General features: G+C 32.9%; 1 protein-coding gene and 2 pseudogenes across 5 annotated transcripts in view; 2 read left to right on the top strand and 1 right to left on the bottom strand.

Annotated features, from left to right (window-relative positions):
• Nucleotides 1-23,751, top strand: part of PIK3C3 (phosphatidylinositol 3-kinase catalytic subunit type 3) — a 123,186-nt gene that overhangs the window by 74,418 nt on the left and 25,017 nt on the right. For 4 of the 5 annotated variants that reach the window (XM_039842657.1, XM_039842682.1, XM_039842667.1 and 1 more), the window contains 6 exons: nucleotides 2,646-2,777; nucleotides 5,583-5,711; nucleotides 6,383-6,452; nucleotides 8,297-8,361; nucleotides 10,562-10,646; nucleotides 14,287-14,361. In XM_039842657.1, the coding sequence (XP_039698591.1) occupies nucleotides 2,646-2,777; nucleotides 5,583-5,711; nucleotides 6,383-6,452; nucleotides 8,297-8,361; nucleotides 10,562-10,646; nucleotides 14,287-14,361 (556 nt within the window). Of the gene's footprint in view, nucleotides 1-2,645; nucleotides 2,778-5,582; nucleotides 5,712-6,382; nucleotides 6,453-8,296; nucleotides 8,362-10,561; nucleotides 10,647-14,286; nucleotides 14,362-17,181; nucleotides 17,675-23,751 lie in introns of those variants that run through there. The other variant, XM_039842693.1, reaches the window with a different exon arrangement.
• On the top strand, nucleotides 4,198-4,316 carry LOC120589537 (uncharacterized; annotated as a pseudogene).
• LOC120590601 (uncharacterized) lies at nucleotides 18,683-18,798 on the bottom strand (annotated as a pseudogene).

The following is a 23,751-nucleotide window of genomic DNA, read 5'->3' as shown; positions in this document are numbered from 1 at the left end:
TTCTCACAGCTAGTACATTTATCTTTCTTTCAACAGTGAGGCTTTTACTTGGTGAGACTAGATGAGTATCTGTTCTTCACTTCTCATTTTTCCTAATCAATAGCCTAAATGATATGAAGGACTCACTTTGTATCTTCTCCTTATCTCATCCCATAGTAGGCATATCTTTCTTAATGACCTTTGTTAAATAACACAATACATGTTACTGTTGCTCTCCAGGCTTGTGAGAAGAAGGTGGAGAGAGGAGAAGGTGAAAGACTGAGTCAGGAATTGAAAGGCAGGGGATCAGGTCTGAAGAGAATTGCTAGCAGAGATACGTACATGGAATAATGTTCATAAGTTTAGGAAAGAGAAAATAGGCTGAAGAGAAACACAATTCTATTAAGTTATCCTTTTTTTTGTTGTTGAAATGGTCACAAACCATGGTTAAATAACTAAATCCCTACTACACTTCCTTCTGAAGCCCCTCTCCCGAAAGTGCCTTTGTGAGAAGCAGTGCGATTCAAATGCCCAGTGGCAGAGGGAGTGTCTGTTACTGTGACTGTCAGTTTGGGGCATGTACTTAAAGCATAATTTGTTTTTGCATAATGTACTCTTCTATTTATTACACATAAGAATCTCTGGCTACTCCTCAGTTTTATCTATTTGGGAGGATGACTACTTATTTGAGACATCACTTAGAGCCCCCCAAAATAAATTTTGTTTTTGCCACCAAGGCTTTTATTTTAAGTTAGACAATCTCAACTATAGTCTCAACTTTGGCAGAAAGTCTTTTTAGTTTATGTAGATTTACTAGAAACAAGCTCTGGCACCATGGAGAGATGCCGAGATGGCTCTCTACTACCATTATTTGTGTTGCTGCTAGTAATAATGTCATGACTACTGTTAATAATTTAAAATCATACTTGTACTTTTCACCTCCTCATAATAAAGTTGGGAGAGACATATGGAGAAAATAAAGCAGGAAAGGGGGATTGAAAGGGCTGGGTTCAAGTAGTGAGGCAGTGTTTCACTTCTTAACAGAATGGTCTGGGAAGGCCTCACGGAGAAGGCGGCATTTGAACAAGACCTGAACAGGTGAGGGAACAAGCCATGTGAATATCTAGAGAAGACTATTCCAGCCAGAGGAACAGCAGGCCATGTGGGAACATGTGTGACATGTTTGAGACATAGGAAGAAGCCCACTGTTTTTAGAGCAAAAGAAGCATGGAGTAGAATAGTAGTAGATGAGGACAGAGGACAAAGATAATAGGGAAACAGATGGAGGAGATCTTTGCAAGCCATTATGAGGACTTTGACTTAAACATTGAGTTAGAGTGGAAGCTATTGGAGGTTTTGAATAGAAAAGTGACATCATCTGACTTACATTTTAGCAGTAGCATTCTAGTTTTTGATAAGAGACTGTAAGAGGCAAAACTTGAATAAGAAGAGCAATCAGGAGCCTATTGCAGTAATCAAGATAGGAAATGATGGGGGCTTGGACCCCAGGGCTTATAGTGGTGGAGGTGGCGAGAAGTGGCTGAATTTTTTTACCCTTCTCTTATTATCTGCTTTCTGGTTATTTTATTATTATTAGCACATTACCTAGAAATTGGATATTAGTTGATTTTACTTCCTACTACTATATCTGATAGTACGTTTGATTAGGTAGATTTACTGAGTTTTGTAAGGGATATACAGAAATTTATAGACAGTTTTCAGTTGACATCAACTTGAACTTTCCATGATTTAAGGATTGGACTATTACGGAAGGGAAAAAATTTAACTTTTATGTCTTGGTGGTCCTGGAAACATTATTTTTCTGAACTTGCATCTCATTGATTTCAGAGTTCTCTCCTTTGATGCATATGTCTTTCAGTGGTATTACAGTTGAAGTGTTTTATGCTGCTGGGATTGACAAGTCACGATTTCCCCCTTAAAGATAAAGCTCACCTGTTTAAAGAATGCATGACTCACAGATTTAAAGGAAGTAGATTATTCTTTTGAAATTGAGTGGAAGGCCTTGGTTTAAAACACTACAGATGCTGTTAAGTGATGAAGCTGGTTCACTGTGACTTGAATTTCTATTTCTGAAATCTTGACTCAATGCGGTGTGCATGTGAACTGAAGAAAATAAATGATGATATCTTAGGAAAAGTTACATCACTCAGAGTCAATAGTAAAAGGTAGTGTCCAAGTTCTGCCAAGTAAATTGAGTTTACTTTTTAAACCCAAAACATGCACTGGAGCCACATAATAAAATTCTTGCTTAATTTTCCATTTGGCCATGGAAAATTAAACTTCAAATGAAATTACAGTTTCTCTTTGTGGCTTCACAAATCCTTTGAAAAGAGAAATTTAATCTTTATGTGTGGCTTCTGTTTCTCAGTTGCAGCAAGAGAAATATATTCCCTAATCTCATGAAAGTCCAGCTTTTCATAGTCAAAAGAATTGTTCCTTTTAAAGCATCTCCTACTTTTGTCAGCTGGATTATAAGCGCTTGAATCTCACATATACACTATCCCCTTTATGTTACCTTCTACATATTTTTTGTGGTGCTTTGCAGATATTTTAAAGTTAATAGAATCAGTCTTAATGTCTTCATTACATTTTGTAAACTACTTTTTCATTTAACCTAATTAATCCTTTCTAACTTGTTTTCCTAGAATGAAAGACTACAGGCATTGCTGGGAGACAATGAAAAGATGAATTTGTCAGATGTGGAACTTATCCCATTGCCTTTAGAACCTCAGGTGAAAATTAGAGGAATAATTCCAGAAACAGCTACATTATTCAAGGTAACTGTGATGGAACTTTAATGTATATGATTGAACCTAATTCTTTAGAGCTAGAACAGAGACACTGCTGTTGAAAATTATTACATCTCAGGTAATATGTATAATTTTATTTCATTTAGTAAATGCTAGACAAAAAGATACCTTTTATTAGTGCTATTTGACTTAAGATTATGTATTACCTATAGGCATTTAAGTATGAAATGTTTAAAGTATTTTTATATATCTAGGTTGTTTTTTAATCTTTTAATTCTTTGAACTATTTATTAATCAGACTACACCTACTTTTTTCCATATGAGCTTTTTTTTTTAAATTAATTTGCAAAACTTATATTATGCATTCAGCTCATAAGTTCACATGGTTAGATATCAGTCCCAGTTAACCTTTTAACATTTGTCAATCTGATATATGTTCCTATGACTTAAATTTTTTCTTTTTTCGTAATATTTTCAAGTAGTACACTAATTGTCTGTGGTCCTTAATAGCATGCCAGGCTTTTTGTTTTGGCTGGCCACCACTTGGATAGTTAAAAACAGATAATGGCAGCTGCCTTCTCTACTTTGGTCAAAGGACTGAGCCTCATTACCTGTAAAGCATTTTTATCTGCCAGACGTCATAATGAAAGGTCTCTGTGATATGTAGTGTTTTAGGTTTTGTGATTCTAGGGGGTTGAAGGGCATAAGTTGCATTGGGATATTACTTTGCATTAGATAAGGAAGGGGCTTATAGAACAACATGTTATGTTTATTAAAAGGGGTGTCATTGCAGTGAGAAATGGTTCAGATTTTTTAAAGGGTATGTTTAAAGGCAAAGTATGTGGGTATTCTTGAAAATTTTGAGCTGAAGTTTAGGATTAATGGTTTTGGGACATTTACTACATAATTCTGGTTTAGTAATTCTAAATCATTTTTTGTGTCATGAATGCTTTTGAGAGTCCAAAGAAAGTGATGGATTACGTACTTTAGAAAGTTACTCATATGCTTGTACTTCCGCTGGGTTTTCTGCACACAGTTGTAGGGGATTCCATGCATTCTTATTGTCCCTTTATGAAATCCTTGGAGCTGAAAAGATTATAGACCCAGCATTTGGCGTTTTTAAGAGAATTTTGTAGACCTTAGCTTAAGAGCCAAAGCTATCTTCATGGAGAAATGAACCCTTTAAAGCATTGGGTATAGTGCTAGTTATTCTCTGGTTGTCATCTGCTTGCTTTAGATTTCAGAAGAAATCTAAATTTCAGAATCAGATCTGGATCTGAAAAGGGAAATTACAACACAAATCCTCTTGCCTGTCATTTTTTTAGGAAGTTCAGTTTCAGTTATTCTTCTTGAGCTTTTGGGAACCAAGACACAGGGCAATTTATAAAACACGTTTTTGCCTGGAGTGATAAAAAGATTCTTGAAATTTAAGATAATTTAAAGCTCTGTCTACAGCCATGCCACTTTGAACAAGCCAGATCCCATCTGATCTCAGAAGCTAAGCAGGGTCGGGCCTGGTTAGTACTTGAATGGGAGACCACCTAGGAAGACCAGGTTCTGTAGGCGTAAAAAATAAATAAAAAATTAAAAGTAAGGGATCGTAAGCTGACAAGTTCCTTGCAATCTGTGAGGTCAACCAAGGGATATCTCGCCTAAAAAAATAAAAAAATTACAAAGAAAAAAGATAATTTAAAGCTCAGAGTTTCAGTCCACTAGAGATTATAAGTTCTGAACATATATTCTCTGAAGCATTTTTGATGCCTTTTCCCTCTGTTTTATAAGAAAGTTTTTAAACATACAACAAAGTTAAAAGAGTTTATAATAAGTAACTGTATAACTACCACTTTGATTCTGTTGTTAACATTTTATTCTGTGGGCTTTGTCACATATTTCTTCATCCCTCTATGTGATACATTTTGTGCTGTTATTTCTCATGGCCTACATAAATTGATGTTATTTTTTAAAACTCATCACTCATTTTTTTCTTTAGATTATTATAGATTTCTTCAAATTTCCATATTATATAATTTTTTCTCAGTGATCAAAACCAGTAGGGCATATCTCTCAGAACAGTTTTCTGACCTTTTATCTCCAATGCAGTAGTCCTCAAGGTGCTACTGTATGGGAGATTTTGTATCTAAAGAAAATTTAATTATATTATTTGATTTAAACATACACCTAAAGTAAGTCATAGATTTTATCTAATTAAGAAAAAGATTTGGAGAAAACATAATTATTCCAGAATAAAAGATAAAGGTATTTGAGATCTCCCTTCATTTTATAAAAGAGTAATTTGAGTCTCAAAGCTGCACAGCTAATTATATACCTGCCATTAGAAACCAGTGCTCTTTACTTTTTATCTGGTACATTGTTATGCTATATTTTTATCTCATTTATTCTGGTATGTCTCTAATAATACAAGTAGTGATAGCAAACACATATAGAATGTCTGCTCTTTACCAGGCATGGTACCAGACTCTTAACCCTCTCCAGTTTAAGATTACCTTAGCAACTTTGCAGAGGAGGTGTTACGTTTTATTTTACAGGTGAAGAAGTATTAAAGAATATGTACAAGATCATCCAGTTCATATCTGGAAAAGCCTGGGTTCATATCCATGCCTGTGCTCTTGATGTTGTGTAGGCTTCTGACTATTAGCTAGCTTACTGTTTTCTCCAAGGTACCCTAATGCATCTTGCTGCCAACTCATTTTGTTTCTTTAGGTCACATTTACCTGTCTTTTTTCCCTTACATGTCAGCATTTTCTTCTGTGTATAAAAAAGTTTTATGCGTTAATTTATCTCCAAATTTGAAAACAATATTTTTATTTCCAGAGTGCCCTTATGCCTGCACAGTTATTCTTTAAGACAGAAGATGGAGGCAAATATCCAGTTATATTTAAGCATGGGGATGATTTACGACAAGATCAACTTATTCTTCAAATAATTTCGCTCATGGACAAGGTGAACGTGACCTTATGCTGGTGGGGAACACTATTTCATTTTAGAGAACTATTGTTTAGTGCATATGCTGTATATGGACACAAGGTGTTTTTTGTAACTTTCAAGTACAATCTAGAAACCACCTGTCTCCATTTGACCTTGTATAAATTTTGTTGTTTTTGTACATTTCAGAATGGCTCTTGTGATAAGTATAAAGTGAAACTGCATGTGTTCCTTTTTATAAAACCTTTTTCCCAATTAAGGTCTCTGAGTGTTGGATTTAGTAATTTCCTTCCTCTTAGTCCAGCTAGATCTTCTTTTTTAAATACCATCCCTAACCCTGGCTTTTAAAGGAACTTATTTGCCCTCATTTCTTTTTTTCCTGAGTTCTAAAATACTTTATGACCAGAAAAAAAGAAAAAACTGCATAAATCAGTAGGAGGAATCCTACTATTCACGGAAAACTACTGACAGTGATTTAGAGTAAGATAAAAAATTTGGCATGCCATCAAGCAAATGCTTAATAATTTTTTTTTGGTAATGGAAATTAAGTTAACTAAATAATTTAGTTAAACCTTAATTTAAGTTCACCTCCTGAATCCGGTGTATTAAACTGCTATAATACTTGCTTGCAAAACTGTTTCATTACAAACTTTACATTTGATTAATGTATTGTACCTTTTGATCAAAAGCTGCTACGGAAAGAAAATCTGGATTTGAAGTTAACACCCTATAAAGTATTAGCCACTAGTACAAAACATGGTAAGTTTATTTTACATCGTCATTATTTCACTGTCCAATGAGTATACTTTTCCTTTTTTTTAATTGAAAGTTGTGAAGAATGTTAGAGATTGAACTGATTTGTAGATCTGAAGACCAATTGGGCTTGCCTGCCTGCTTCTCCCCCTCCCTTATAAAATCATTAAACAGCATATTTGGAAGAAAAATTAAAAATTTCTCATGTATTTTTTGCATTCAAAACTGATTATAATTCATAGTAGTTTCTTACATAGTAATCTGTGTCCTGATCATCTTTCAGAGTTACTACAGCCAGAGTGGCTTTGTACTGTGCTCTCCTTACAGAGGTCACTTATTAACTAATATTTTTTTATATGGATCCATAACATCGAAGTCTTTCTGAGATTGAATAATTTCTGGAAGTTTGGTGGAAGATTCCCTAGGCATATTAGTCTAATGCCTGTTGTAAATTCCATAGTCTTGTTACTCGTAGAGCGTCTTACCCTTAGATACCTTGGAGAAACAAAAGTTATCTCCTAGGTTTCCTGCTCTTCACCTGTCCAAATCTTTTTGGTGGTTTAATTCCTCTTCTCATTTTCCTCTCAGAATTATCTTGTTAAAAGTGCAAAAATATGCTCTTCTACTATCCTGCATAAATTGATTGACTAGCTTTCATTTGCTCCTGGGACAAAGACAAAAGCCTTAGCTTAGTTACAGGTTCTGGCATGGTGTGGTATTTCTCCTGCACCTGCCCCTGAAGCCTCTCTTTTGCCACTCTCCTCCTTGCTTCCTAGGCTTTAGCCACATTGGCCGCTTTCTGATTTCTCGAATGCACTGAACACTTTTCAGCCTTAATGCCTTCACATATGCTGTGTTCATTATCTTTAACATTCTTTTTCCACAGCTTTCCCTGTTATCTTTCATTATCCTTCAAAACATGACTCAAATTGTCAGATGCCCTCTGATCTCTGTTATAATTTAGGCCTCCCCACACTGTTCCCTTTTATAGTACCCTTTAATTTGTAGTATTTATCCCCAAAACTTGCAAGCTTGTATGATCTGTGAAGACAGGGTCAAGGCTCTGTTTTTTACCTGGCAAAGTTCTTGCTACATAGTAGAAAAACAGTAACAATCTTAAGTAAATTAATGAAGACTATTCTGTGTTTAGGATATTGGAATGGGAGTATCCAACCTCCTAAATTACATGCAAATAATTATAATGTAAGGCTTACCAAAACCAGATCACGATTATTTATGATCCTGAAATAGATTCCTTTATTCAACTTTGATCATTTTCATAGATTTGTTGTTTTAAACTCCTCTTTTTCCCAAGAGTATAAAACTTACTAGACTTACATTTCGTCATCTTTTGTTCTCCTATATACTGTCTCCTTCCCCTTCTTTTAGGTAGTTTAAAGGATTTGTACTTTTTTCTCATATGGCAGAGATGGAGTATTAAACAAAAAAAGCTAATGAATATAATAGAGTTTTAGGGTTAAGTGATTGATATTATAGTTTCAAAGTGCTTTTAAATTTAGAATGGAATATTTTCAATTGGTATGTTAAAAAATTACAGAATAGAGAAATTTTTATGCCAGATTTAAGAAACTTGGCTTATTACTTTGTGTTCCTTATATTTAATAATAGAAATTGGCCTAAAGAAACATACAGATTAGACTAGCTAAATTTTTAAAAAGTTTCCTGTGACATAAATGCCAATATAAGCTTAAACAGTGTTTATAGACCTGGTTAAGTTGTTCAGAAATGTAGTGTATACATTTGCAAGTGAAGGTTATTCTTAGCAGAACCATTAATTTTACTGCTTAACCAGTAACTATACTTAATGCAATGCTTATGTTTCTTTGTAGGATTCATGCAGTTTATCCAGTCAGTTCCTGTTGCTGAAGTTCTTGATACAGAAGGAAGCATTCAGGTACATTGTCTATTTTAGAGATTTATATAATTCGTGAATACATTCTTGTTATAAAGAGTTCAATCTTTATAAAAGTATATAGAGTTAAAAATAAAAGTCTCCTTTTAGTCACTCCTCTTCAAGTTTTTTCTCTTTTCCGTAGAAGTAAACAGTGTCTAGCAGTTGGAAATTCTTCTGTGTTAGTATATATAGATGCTCAATTCTGTAAACAGTGCCTGGCACGTAATAGGAGATAAGAAATTAATTGGTGAATGAATTAAAAAATTTTGTGGTTATAATTCAAAGTATGGAATTATTATAATTTAACCATTAATGAACATTTTGATTACATCCAGTTTTTGTTATTATTCAGAATAGTGCTACAGTGATTTCTTGCTTGTGCATATTTGCACAATTATTTTTTTAAGACCCCTATCCTCCCCCTCCAACCTCTTCCTTTTCCTTTAATACAAGAAAAGGCAGTTCTTAGGACTAAGCCATGTATATCTTTGGAATTTTTTTTTTTACATTTTAAATACATGGAGTAGTTCTTATTACATCTTAGTGGTTTATTTTTGTTGTTTTTTAAATATAATTTTTTTCCTTATGTAATAAAAAAGTATGTGATTCACACAGAAAAATTGCCTGAGATGAAAGATAATACAGAAAAGGGCTTGACAGAGGATATTTGCTACAGTATGATTTTGTCTTTTTCAGTTTAGAGTGTCCAGGTAATTCAATATAGAGTTTAGATTTACAGAAAAGCACTACTCAGATTTCTTGGCAAAGCAAGTGGTTAATAATTCTGCCCTTATTTTTGAGGTACAATTATATGCAATGGTTAAAAACTCAGGCTCAGAACATCAAATTGCCTGGGGCTGAAATTTGGCTATGTAGCTTTCCAACTATGTAACATTGAGTGACTTTTTAACCCTTTATGCAGAAAAAGTTAGCATAGCAGGCCTGAGGCTACTATATTTAGAAAGGTCTGCTTACAGGGTTAGCCATTGGCTGTTATCTGCGAACCTGGCTTTCAGCATGTTCCCTCTGTTCTCTAACTGATAAGGATGGTTCACTGTGCTTGTACTGTACAAACAATGAGCTTTTTTTAAAATTTTGGTAGTTGCTAGACAGAGAGTGGCTATTGCTGTAATAAACCTTAGTTGTGCTACAATTGTATGTTGAATCTGTGACTCCATCTAACAAATGAAACCTGTTGAAGGTCTTGGGGACCCTTTAATAACTGTTCATGCCTCAGGTTTTGCATCTGTAAAATTTGAGTCATAATTTATAGTATCTAGCACTAGGATTGTTCTAAAGATGACATAAAATGCATGCAGAGCCTTAACCCAGGTTCTAATTATTCGATAAAGTTATCAGTTATTGTGTTGCTGTGTACAATTATCCTTTTGTGAAGTGATGACAGTTTGTATGATGATTCTTGGTTCCGTGTCTGTCTGATCTGTGTATATAGTTTAGCTGGGTCTTAGGTTATTTTATCCTTAACTTTAGTAGATAATTAAAAATTGTTTTTGAAAATAGTTGACACCTGTCATGTTTCTCTTTGCTACATATCTTTGCCTGTTCTTGGTATTGTCAAACTTCTAAATTTTGGTATTTTATTGTTATTTTAGTTTGTATTTTCTTGGTTCTTATAATACCTAAATAGTTGTTATCCTGTATTTTTTAGGGACTAAGGACAAGGAAAAAAAAATCTATACATGTTCAGTACACATGGAACCATATTAGCCTTAACTACATAGTACACATTAGCAACAATGGAACATTTTTTCCTTAAATATTTTCAGTCTGCAGTTGGTTGAATCCACTGTTGTAGAACCCGAAGATAGGGAGAGCCAACTGTAACTAAAAAAAAAAATACACAAAAAAAACTCCTGTTCACTTTCAGAAAAAAGATGAAACAAAGTGATATATTAAGAATAGAGATATAGCAGTAAATTTATTTTATTTTATGTTTTCCCTATGATATAGAAGTAGCAGTATGTGTGTATATATATTTATATGTGGATGTTTATATGTTTGTCTTAGCAGGCATAATAATAGACCAATTCTTGAGGAATATGCTTTCTAATATCTACATTTTATAATTACTGACCAAATTTTAGCTCAGACACTTAGGGTCATTATTTACAATTTCAAAATGCCCATTGTATTAAAGGATTGTATTGAATTTGTAAATACATAAATAATATCGTTTCAGAACTTTTTTAGAAAATATGCACCGAGTGAGAATGGGCCATATGGGATCAGTGCTGAGGTTATGGACACTTATGTTAAAAGCTGTGGTAAGTTTTTCAAACTATTAGTTTGCATTGACATGTTTGAATAAAGGAAAACAGGATATTCTGATATGTGCCATGTTCATACACATTTAGAACATGGTAAGATTTTTGTCTTAGTCCCTTTGGGCTGCTATATGCTATAACAAAATGCCAGAGACGGATGGCTTATAAATAACAGAAATGTATTTCTCACAGTTTTGAAGGCTAGAAGTCTGAGATCAAGGTACCAGCATGGTCAGTTGAGGGTCTTCTTTGGGTCAAAGACTTCTTTTCATATCTTCATATGGTGGAGAAAGGGGCTCATTACCTAATCACCTCCCAAAAGTCTCACCTTCTAGAACCATCACATTGGGCATTAGGATTCCAGCATGTGGATGTTGGGGGGCCATAAGCATTTAAATTATAATAAACTTAAATGCTCTACAAGAAGATGAAAATATATAAAATGTTGATAAAACAAGTCATTAATGCTTTGATATAATAGTAATGTTGTATAAATTCTGTTTAGTCTTAAATATATGTATCTTTGCAGTCACTTAACTATTATAATTAAAAGTTATCTCTTCCTAGAAGCTGTTAATTTTCCCCTAGGTTTTCCCTGTGTTTGAGTAACTGCAATTAATTAGACTGCAGGAGAAGTCTCAGTCAGCAATATTTATGCTTTAAATAAATCTCAAGAGCTAAGACAACAGTGTTTTGTTGTGAAGGTCCCTCATAGTATTTTAGATTAGTACTTATTGTCTTTTCCTGGAAAGAAGTGAGTAGCAGCATTCTATAGAGATTAATTCTGATATTTTAACCTTTTATGCTTGTCCTCATGAAGTTTATAGTCTTGAGAATTATTTTTTTTATTTTTAAGATTTTTTAAATAAGTAGACTGTTTAAGAGAGAGTTAATAAATGAATTGACATTGGAATTAAGCCCTGAATGCTACATGGCATGTGCTACTCCTGTTTTATATAAATGTTTATTTCTGTTTATGTCCATATTTTTACTTGTACTTGAGCAATCAAAGATGGGAGCAAGCAGAGGGTTTTCTAGACATATAACAACTATATTTAAACTTTTATATCATTTCATAAATTGCTTTGTTGTACATGGCATTTAAAAATTTTTCACAGTGCTCCTGTGAAGTGGTATTCCAGATTATTTTGAACCCCAAAATTTATTCCCAAATTTACATTTGATGATATATTTTTGGCTGAGAAGTATAAATAAAATATATTCTTTGGAAATTTACAAACACTGAAATAAAATGTATGTATATTTATTGGAATCCTTTATGTTTTTAATTCTCATGTTCACTGGAGAAATATAACATGTTACATGTAACTTTCCCCTAGAAATGATCACATGTAGTGTATTTACAGACTAAAAAAAATGGAAACATTCGAGAGAATTTGTTTCCCTTCTCTTACTCTTCCCCCTTGCTTCTCACTCTATTTTTCTCTCCTCTCCCTCCCTCCCTTCCTGCTTTCATTTCTTCCTTCCCCCCTTTTTTTTTCTTTCCCATTTTTCTCAGATCTCAAGTCTTTGTTTTTTATAATCTGAAAGAAATTACATATCATATAAAGACTCAAGTATGTGATAGATCACTCATATGACAGGCAGTTTATATTGTTTTTCAGCTAGGCTTGTCAATTCTATCACCTGTGTATGCATGGCCTCTCTGAGGCTTGGGCTTCTCATAGCTGCTGGGTTTCAAGAGGAAGTATTATAGGAGACAAGAGATGGAAACTTGGTTTCTGACGGCGAGGACTGGCAAGCTGGTACTTTGTCATTTCTGTCAGATTCTGTTGGTTAAAGCAGACCTAGGCTTTGCCCGGACCGAAGGGAAAGGGATATAGTTCCCATATTGAATAATAAGAGTATTAAAAAATATGTGGCCATCTTTAACTCAGCACATCTAGTTCTTAGTACCATATTAAATGAGATATTTTGCATGCCCCAAAAAAGTTATCTTGTATTTTTTTTTACTTGACTTTCAATTCATATAGTTACTATAGACCTTTTTACATCATAAATCTATTTAATAAAGGAATTTTTACTATTAGTATTTGAAATATATGTATACATACATAACCTATAAATATTGACGAAAAATTGAAAACCCTGCTCACTTATTAATTACAAGACCAATGTGTTATGGATACAGGCAAGTGAACTGGGCATTGTAGTCTTTATCTAGGCACAGTCTTTCTCCATAAATCCCAGTTTGGTTTTGTTTTAAGGAAGAAGCATAGAGAGGATATTGTGTAGGCAAATTATTAGTCCCTTTCATACTACAGACTATATTTTGAGAATCACTGATAATGTTTACAGTGAACTGTAACTGATTTGTTATAGTTAAGTAAAAATTGTTAGTAGAGTAAGTAATATGATTAGAAGCATTTTTTTGAATGATAGTGTTATCTATAATTAGAATATGGTTATTTATTCTAAACAAATATACTTTAGCTTAAACAGCTTGTTGAGTGTTACACCTATCAAAATAGTCACTTTGGGCATAAGTAGTTACACAGTGCAAAAACAGCATGAGCAAGGACTTCAGAGTCAAATTTAAATTCAGATCCCACCTGCTGACCTTGGACAATCCCATTAACTCCTAGAGCCTGAGGTTTTCCATTTGGAGGATGGTTATATTTAAAGGGGTTAGAGATGACAAAAGTAATGCACCTTGCTAAGAGCCTAGCCTTCAATAATTTGTAACTGTAATCATTATTACTTAATAATTAAAGATTAGTCCAATGGTTATATCATTGTTTAAATCACTTCTGGACTTCTGGAAAGGCCTTCAGAGCCTGATTCAAGTGAACTTTAATATTTATTGAATTTTGACAGGATTAATTTGGTCATTAACAGGTGGCCCAGTCTTTTTTCTGCATATTAGCTAAAATAAACATGTTTTTGTAAATATTAGTATAATCATGTGTGTTTGCCAGTTTTTTGTTGTCAGGTTACTAATGGGAGAAGTAGCGAAGAAAAAAATAAGCTTCACATTTTGTTTTAGCATTTTGAATACATGCCAAGTTTCCAGACTTTTTAAAAGAGAAAGATAAAAGACAATAAAGCTAGAGCCAACGACTCTACCCCTAGCCCAGGTCATGTAATATTTCTTAACTTTAGAAGATTATGGTGTGAACTTCATAAATGTCTTTTTCACTCAAGTGAATTCATTTGTTTTTCTACCTGCTGGCACTTCAGTATTTGTTTCTCTAAAGGTATTTACTTTGTTATCTTATAGACAACACAGTTGGGGGATGGTTGGCTTCATTTTGTGTATTTCTGTAGACACTTCTTTTTCACTGTCATCTTTAACATGAGTTCAGTTTGAAACGAGAAGTGGTAGACTCGTTATGATTAAGGTTCCTGAAACCTGATTTAACTTTAATACAAATGACTTTTATCATTTAACAAATTTCTACACAATATTTTTTTGTTACAAATAATTTCTTGAGTTTTAGGTGATAAACTCTTCATAGAGTCAAAGAATATTATAGAATTAATTTCAGAATTCAAGTAAGAAATCAAAAACTAGTAAGCAAATTGAAATTAAAGTAACACAAACTGCTTTTATATTCAGTGCTATGAATAACTTAGTTTGCTTGTGTTTTTCTCAATTTTTTTTTAATTGTTATTATAGCTGGATATTGTGTGATTACATATATACTTGGAGTTGGAGACCGGCACCTGGATAACCTTTTGCTGACAAAAACAGGTAATACATAATGGCCACTAGTAGATATACATCTTATATGCTGGTGTTTTTTTTACCTTGGAATCTATTTAATAACAAAATAAATCACAGAGTCTTAAAAATCCCTTTAAATGGTACCTTTGAAGAATATCTAGGGGAAACTCCTCTCCCTTGTAAGAATCACTTTAGTAGTAATCCTCCAAATGGTCATCTAGCCCTACTTTGGTGGCAAGTCCATAATGTATGCAAGCAGTCCAGTCTCTTACTGTACAGCTCTAGTTAGAATGTTAGAATGTTGTCTCTCATTAACTCGTATCAAAGTTAACTCACTTTAACCTCTCTCTTTAATTCTTTGCTTTTCCATAGAATAATCATTATCCTCCCCCTTCTTCTTGATAATTCTTTGGCCCCATGACTTTAAGCATCATCTGTGAAAACAAGTGCTAAACATATAGCTCCCACCTCAATCCATTTTTTACTAGCTTCAAACTGCAATATGCAGCTGCTTACTTGAACTCCTAATTATATGGCTAGTTCTAAAAGTTTTTTCCTTCCTCCACTACCTGCCTAAAACCTGCTCATCATTTCATTTTTCCACCTCAGTAAATAGCCTTATCTACCCACTTGTTTAAGCACCAAACTAAAGAATCATTTTTAAAACTACTCTTGGCCTCCTCTCACATATTGAACTTATCACCTAATCATGTCTATTCCTCACCTCTAAAACAGATCAAGAAGTTACATTCTCTCTTCATTTCCACTGCTTTGACCCCATTTGAAACCACCAATATCTTTGGCCCAAAGTATTTGAATGAAATCTGACTCTTCACTATGGAGGCGGTGGCTTGCCCACACTGACCAGTCTGTTTAAATGTCAAACCACTCTTGCCTTAGGCCAGTGCCCTTGTTTCCTCTTCCTGGAGATCTCTTCTTTTAGATCTTTGCAAGTCTGACTTTGGTTATTGAGTCTAAGTTCTAATGGCATTTCCTAGAGAAGCCTCTTCTAATTCTCTGATCTAAAATAACATATACTTGCCACCCCACCCTTCCCCATGACACTCTATTATTCTTTATACTACTTATCACTATCTGAAGTTATCTTTTGTATATAATTCAATAAATACTTATTTAGCACCTACTATGTGTCAGGTGCTAGGGATACCAGAGTGAATAGAACAGAAAGAAATTCTGACTCTCATGGAGCTCATTGATCTCCTATCAGTATCTTTTCTTGTGTAGGATTCAGGATCCATGAGAGCAGGACCTTGCCACCACCTAGCCAAAGTGTTCATTAGATCAATGTCGAATTAATGAATGAATCAGTATATCTGCTCCTTTATGTAGCCTTTTCTTCCATTGGCTAAATAATTCAAGTTTTTTTTATCCTTCCTTAGAAAACAGATTTTAAATTATTTTTTAAAATGGTATCCCAGGTAAGGACATTTTGTTTTGTTAGTATTCCTCCAAAATGTGATATTAAGAATTTAACGAATACATAATATGTAGTCTAATTATTAATAGAATAATTCTGTTAACTCACATAATCTGGAATTTCATCCATTTAATTTTAAATTACTAATCTGAAAAATTATATGTAGTAGAATTTCCATATGGAAACCACATCTATGTCAAGGCCAGGCAGTCCCTTTAATAACCATGACCAGAGGAATATAATCTGATTGTCCTGGAGATTCTTACCTAATTTGCTAGTTTAGCAAAAGGATATTTATAAAACATTATAATGTGTTTGGAGAGAATTAATTTTAAATAAATTTTTCTGTGTTTTTTCTCAGATCTCTTTTTGGTTGAATTTTTAAACCGCATGTATCAATCGAGCTATCAAAGTTATTCCATTTGTTTTTATGATTTAATACTGTTATGGCCACAGTAGGATCTTTAACATATAGATCCTATGATGCTATATTCACAGATCTTACTTGCATTTTCTTTTGGAAATTGATAAATAATAGACCTTTTTCTGTTGGACTTTGAGAGCTGTTCTGTGCGTGTGTGTGTTGATGGGGATATTTTAGGAGTAAGATTTGGAAAGAGTAGTCTACCTAATATATTTTTTTGGCCCAGGTCACAGTTAACTTCTTTTATGGAAATTTAATTATAAAATTACAGAAATAGAAGCTTTAAGTTTCTTGTTACCAGTTTTCCACTAGAGGGTGCTCCAAAGTTGCCTTTAAAAACAAAACACCTTAAAATGTGCTAGATAAGAGACATATTCTCTTCTTTTAAAACAGCATTTCTTTGAGTTATTTTTTTCTTAAAGTTTCATCATAACTATATCATATAGCTAGCATTTTAAGTCCTACTCACTAGGATAATTATTTTCAATGTTCAGGTTTAATTTGAATGAAATCAGATTATATAAGGAAGATTTAATTATGTCAAGGTAAATGGAAGTATAATGCATTTTCAACTTTTGAAAACTTATAATGATTTATTTAAAAATATTTTGTGTCTTTAGTCATCTTTTACCAACAGTCCATGTATTTCAAGGCTCTTTCAAGTTATATCAATCACATATGTGTTGTAAATAGATTTTGTATAGTTTAGGCAACTATTATATGTTCTCAGTGAATTTTTAATGTGGTTCATTGCAGGAAATACATTTCAGTGCTTGAATATCATGATGCATCTTTCATTGTATATTTTGGGTTAGTTATACCTTCAATACAGACATATAAAAAGTTTAGAACTTTAGGCTCTCTTATGTAACTATATAGTCTCTCAGTGTTAATGGAACATTTTTTTAAAAATGAAAAGTAACATTTTTCCTATTCTTCAAACTACAATACCTTTTGTCTTCTGTTCATTTCCCAATTTGAGCAGATTCAAAGCTTATGACTCAGCTTTGGATGAAAGTGGTTTGGAATTGTAATCAGAGTTCCACGGATTCATCTGTGTCCAGTTCTCTGGAATGAGAGGTGGAACAAAGAGAAAGGAGGCCCCGGATTTCATTTCACTGGGGTCCTTTGGGGACTTACCCCCAATACATTGTTCCACCTTGCAAATATAGATGAGATAGAAAAGGGTCAGACTGAGAAATTTAGTAGGAGTGTGTGGAGGAAAATACTTCACATATAGAGGATTTCAAAATATATACAATGATAATGTGTAAAAATGTAAAATACGAGTCTCAGTTACAGATTACCAAGAAATTGTGCCCATATTTCATTAAAAGTTTTGGATACTTTAAGCTTGGCTGAAGTTTCGTCAGCTTGTACAGCAGAGGGCGCTGTGTTTCCATCATAAATGTAAAACTAAGTTCCTTTGTCAGTGTTTTGTCATGTGGTCAATTAAAACATTGTTTTCTTGACGCAAATTTAGAGTAAATGATGTTTCATTTATTGCTGCATTAATATAGCATTATTTGAGCAAGAAATTATAAAATTTAAGCTGTGATATGTGATAAAAAAATGATTTTTTTTTCAAAGTTGGTGTCCTTTGAGGAAGCTTTAAGTTTCTTCAGAGTATCATTTGTAGCAGTACTTAAAAGAAACATGATTTGGGTTTATCCCAAATCTTTGGAGAAAGGTTTATTTTTGTTTTTATTTTTGAGACTTCGAGGGTGAAATAAAGGACCAGCATAACTGAAAAACTTGTTTATTGTTTATGGCATACAGACTTTACAATAGAATTAACATATAAAATTAATATGTAACCTAAAAAATGTTCACACATGAAAACTAAGGAGTAAGTGTCTGTAGTATCTGGAAAGTTAGTTGTAGGTTCTAAGGATGGCCCTTTTAATCTGGAGTTTCTCATTTCTATAGTGAGAGGAAAGGTGGCTTTTTTGTCTATTTTGGCACTTCAGAGTACCCTTTGGGCCTTCTGTCAGAAATCTCAAAGTAAAGACAAATAGTTATTGTTACCTTAATTAGGAAAAAGTTTTAATATATTTCCTAGCTTGATCTTTATCATTCTTGAATTTTATGTGAAATTGCTTCACTTTCTTTTTTAATTCTTAGGAGCAGTCTCATATATAAGTTAATATGTCAGGCTCCCAAGTCAAATCCTTTGAGTTTAAAATGCCGCTCCACCACTGCATGACTTTAAGTAATTTATCTACTATATCTATGACTCAGTTTCTTTTTCTGAGTGTGTAAATAATAAAAGAACCTCTCTTGTGGTGTTATGAGAGGAGGATTAGATACATAATAGAATTTTCTGTGGTGCTGAGCACATAGTAAACAATTCTTAAGGGCTAGTAGCTATTATGGTTTTGTTTGTTTTACCATCAGGAAATAAGAAGGCCTTACATTTTTAACTTATATAGCTGATATTTGGAATTATAATTTTATTTATTTATTTACTTATTTATTATTATTTATGCCGACAGCACCTGGTCTTCCTAGGTGGTCTCCCATCCAAGAACTAACCAGGCCCGACCCTGCTTAGTTTCCAAGATCAGACATTGGGCTTGTTCAGGGTGGCATGGCCGTAGACCATGTACCGTGGCTCCACTGCGGCATGAACCCAGGACCTTCTGTGTGTAAAGCAGATGTGCTAACCACTATACTATGGAACCACATCCTTGGAATCATAATTTTATAGATTAAAAAATAATTTATTTCAAAAATTCCTTTCCCCCACCCAAAAGTTCAAACTTTTTAAAGTTACTGCCTTCTAAATTCTCTTTTGAGTGGCTCTTTATTTTAGCGGTCCAGGAACATTTATAATTTATAAAAGAAGTGGTCAGTTTGATCATTGATTAAATGTTATCTGTTTTGTGTTTTAAGGTAAACCTTGACACCTTAAAAATATAGTATATTTTATTTTTTTCTCAAGGAATAACAGTTGTTTATGATGTTCAAAATCTTACATGGAAAGAATTTAGTTAATTGTTCAAATAGTGAATCTTCAGCTATTTGTATTTAAGTTATTAAGTTTGGTAGGCTAAATATATTACAAAGTCTCAACCTGCAGACTTATTTTCTTAATGTGCATGTTTATTCTCTGGGAAATGAGAGAAAGAAATATAAAAATTTTATGTAATAGTAATCACCCAGTAAGTACTTTTAGAATGAGTAAATGAACTAGGTTTTTTAATGTAATTTTTATCCATTATTAGAGTTTATAGGAAAATATGTTTCCTGCCTAAACTTTTATTATTATAGATTATGGACATACTGTTATTTACCAGTTTGGTTTTTCTCAATTGATAATGTAAAAGAGAACAAGGCACATGAGACCTTTCCTTTTTATCCATAAATAACTTCTTTAGTCTATTGATCATGACTTAAGATGTTTAAATAATGAGAAGGACTTGTTTTCATGTGAATAGTTTTCTTTTCAGACATTATTTAAAAAATGATATTTTGAAAGATTCTTAGATATTCAGTATCAAGGAGTCAGTCTCCTTGTGTTTACTGAAACCTTATAATAAGGAAAATTTAATGGTTGCTGTAAGTGCCTTTTTTTTTAAAGTTTATTTTAGAAGAACATTGTTTCTTCTCATAAGTAGTAAAAATAATAAAGTGCTATGCTCTGTGTGCCTATGGAGCTAGAAATTATTTCGTTGAGGAAATTACTCAGGCTGGATCATGAAGAAGATGTTGGGTGTGTATGTGATACAAATGGAGAAAAACACACATATTAGTAAAAGCCCCACAAGCTGAAATAAGCAATGCGTTTGCAGTTAATATGTAGGCTTGTTAGATTAATTTGCAGTTAGAATGTGGAGGGAATTCACTCTACCTCCTTTTGGATCATCTTTCATATAGCAAAGCCTAATTCAGTCATTGGAATAAAACTATAGATTTGAATATTAAATTTTTATGTGAGTTTTCTTATTGGGTGATGTGTTCCTTAATGCTGGGTAGACACTGTGTTTGTTTTGCTTTGCAATGAATAATTTTGGGAGAGGTTAAATTTTAATGTACTTTATTCAAAGTTCAACTATAAATTGGCATAACCATAAACCAGATTATTAAAAAGTTAATACATTTTCATAGTGACCCCTCAAACAAAAAAATGTGTTAAATTTTAAGATAATGAGGTTGTATACAACACAGGGAAACTGAAACCATTAGTCTTGAATATCAGTTTTAATTCCTTTAAGTGATTAATCTCACCACTGTCCCTTCCGCAGTAACCTAAGTGAAGTTAAGGGTTGTATTAGTCATTACGTAGATCAGAAGCTTGTTTTAGCTTGTGTCAAAATCACCTGTCAAAATACAGATTGTTGAGCTTCAGGCTCAGAATTTCTGATTCAGTAGGTATGGTAGGACCTGAAAATTTGTTTTAGTTGCAAAGGAAGTATCCATATCTATCTGAAAAGGTTATTAAAATTCTTCTCTCTTTTTAAAATCCTTATCTATTTAGGGACTGGATCTCTTTTACTTCAATCAAAATATCATCATAATAGATTGAAAAAGGAAGCAAATAGGAGAGTCCAGTTGTCTCCTGTTAAGCCAGACATTAAAGAAATTAGTAAAATATAAGACAAGGCTATTCTTCTCTCTAAATTATTTTTTTAGAAAAGTTATTCATAAAAAAACAAGATATGTTAAAATGGTATTGACTTACTCTTTTTAGTTAATTAACATTTTTAAAAGGTTTTGAAACCAAAATGTTTTAGAATTGCTAAACATTTTGAAACCAAAATGTTTTAGTAATTGAAGTCTATTAGACAGTAAACAGTTCTCTAGAAGAAAAGAGTATTTCAGGTGAAAAAAAGACTTCATTGACATTGATGACCATAGAAAAAATGAAAATATATAACATTAAGAAATTTGTTTTTCTTGAATAGAAATAGGCTATATAATCAAGTATAGTGTCTAAGTAGACATAGTTTGTCCTTTTTCATTAGTTAGCCATCTTAACAGTTGAATGTGAAATGATAATAAATTATATGAAACATTAAGCGATAATTGGAATGTCTATACCAATCTGTACTTATGTATGTCTTATCATTCTATAGCAAAAATTATTTTTGAAAAATATTTCTTTACTATGCTTTTAACTATAAGTGAGAAATACCTCTAACCAAGTATATGATAAGGGATTAACTAGTAAGTGTTGAGGAGTGTAGATATAGGGAGAATTTTTAATTCCAAAAATATAGATTCCATTGTAGCAATAAATAGTAGTTTGCCACCTTCTTTGTTTCCAGGTTTCATAGTAGGGCAACAGGAAAGAGATAATATTCACATAAGAAATAAAAACATTTTGTAGAAAAATTGTAACATGTCAGGTTGAAGAGAGTAGAAAACTTACTCTGGAGTAGAGTGGCAGGAAGAATTTTTGAATTTGGGAATTTTGTGGGATTTTCAAAAAAATAGGGTTGAATTTTAGGGGAAAGAAGAGAAATATAAAGGGAGTGAGCAGAATTATGAAAAATGGAATACTTAACAATTTTGAGATTGGCCACATTTAATTATTAGATAGACAAACTGGAAATTAAAAATTATTTCAGCCAGATCTATTCTCTTTAATCCAAGAACTACAAATGCCTTGAACTACAAATTTAGAAATAAGTTCATGCCACTTATGCAAATAACAGGGAAAATTAATTAACTCTTTTTTATTCCCTTTCTATTACAAGTCAGAGACATAAGGAGATAATTACAGTCAACATTCAATTTATTTTATGTACACTTGACCTCTTTCCTGTTTAAGGTAATAAATTTGAAAAAGACCACACTTCCTGAATTTCAAAACAATTTTTTTTTAAAATTTCATGAAGTATGTTTTTAAAACCCTTAAGTTTCATCTATAGATATTACCCTTAAAAGAGCCATTCCCTTTGGTATGTAAGAGGATAAATTTTCTTAAAACATTAATAGCCTTTTTTCAAAATACATGACTCTTGATCTTACAAAACATAATAATGGTTTAATTGTTAGATACTGAATCTTTTATATCTTATAATTAAGCAGTAATCCTGTTCTTTGAGGTTTCTTATAAGAAGGATAGAAATACGCTCATTTGTAAGGAGCAATGCATAGCTGACATTGGAATTCCAGTGATGCCTGTAATGAAATGAAAAGTAGGGCTGGGTTTCCTATTAAAAGCACAGAGTCCATTAAATAAACCATGTGTGATGACTGATATCATCTGATACCAGGATAGCGTGGTTTACTAAGGGTGGCAGTTTTGAATGAAAGATTGGTCAGACTGGTTATCTGCTCAAGTGCTGAGTATCTTTAGGAATTGCATTGGTAACAAAACAAAGCATCATTTAAATAATTAAAACCAAGAAAAGTTTATCTGTACCTGTAATGTAAGTTCCTTATCTCTTTACCTTTTGAAGAGTAGAATGGTGTTTGTCTAACAAAGTAGAAATGGGAACTCCAGAATCAGAATAAAACAACAGTGAAGTTCTTAGCTTAGTTGGATAGAAAATACATATTTAGTTGACGGAAGTGAAATCCTTATCAGAAGTTGATCTTGGACTTTTCAACAAATCCTGGAAAATTTAATGATAGCATAAATGATAGCTTAAGGTTCCCTTGGACCTTAAGAGATTAGGGGACTATGCTTTCCTAGTGAGTACTACAGTTATCAAATTCCTTATTCTAAAACTAGTTTCTCATCTTTGGGATCATGGACTCCACTTGAGAATTTGGTGAACTCTGTGGATTTCCAAAAAAAAAATTGCACAATGGCCACACTGAGCACTCCTGTATGCTAGGGATGAGCGTAGGTTTCAGGACTGTAACAAAAATAATAAATGAGATCCTTGATTGTAAGTCTCTTAATGGGTCATGAACAGTTTAGCATGGGGAAAACAGATTAGCGAACAAATAATTTCGATATAAACTTAGCTAAGGTGTATAGAAACAGGTGAGGTAGGAGCTTCTTTAATTACTGCTTACCAAGTGCGGCCGATTACGGTAGCCCTGGGGTGAGCACAGGAAGCTGTTACTGCTTTGGTTATTTTTGGGGTGGGGTGGGCGCAAAACAATTTTCCATTTCTCTATAGGTTCCTTGCTATCTATGTCTAATTATAATTTCTTCTTATTTTCTCCATTAGTCATTTACTATAATAGATATAACCATTTTCTAAAAAAAATAATTCTTATGAACCGTTCACCAGTTCTCTTATTTGAACAGAACATTTTAAGCCTGGTATAGGCTAAAAAAAAGAAAGACAAGGAGATGACTTGGATAAATCTGGTTTTCAGTGCAGAAGTTACACTGATAATGGCTACTTTTTCTACAGCCTGCTGATGATAGTGTTTAAACCTTTGAACACTTCTTATGAGCATTTATATGTAAGCTGTTGTTTTTCTTTATGTATCAACCCTATGTCCCAAATTTAATATAACTTCTGTCAACTCCAGATAATTTTCAGTCTAGTTTTCTTTACAATTATGTGAAAAGAGTCCCAGTATCTATCTTGAATTTTACTTAAAATTTAATTTCATTATTGCCTAAAATTCAGACTTTTTTAAG

Source organism: Pteropus medius, unplaced genomic scaffold (genome assembly GCF_902729225.1).
Source record: "Pteropus medius unplaced genomic scaffold, Ma_sr-lr_union100, whole genome shotgun sequence".
NCBI lineage: Eukaryota > Metazoa > Chordata > Mammalia > Chiroptera > Pteropodidae > Pteropus > Pteropus medius.
This window is presented reverse-complemented; position numbering and strand designations above follow the sequence as displayed.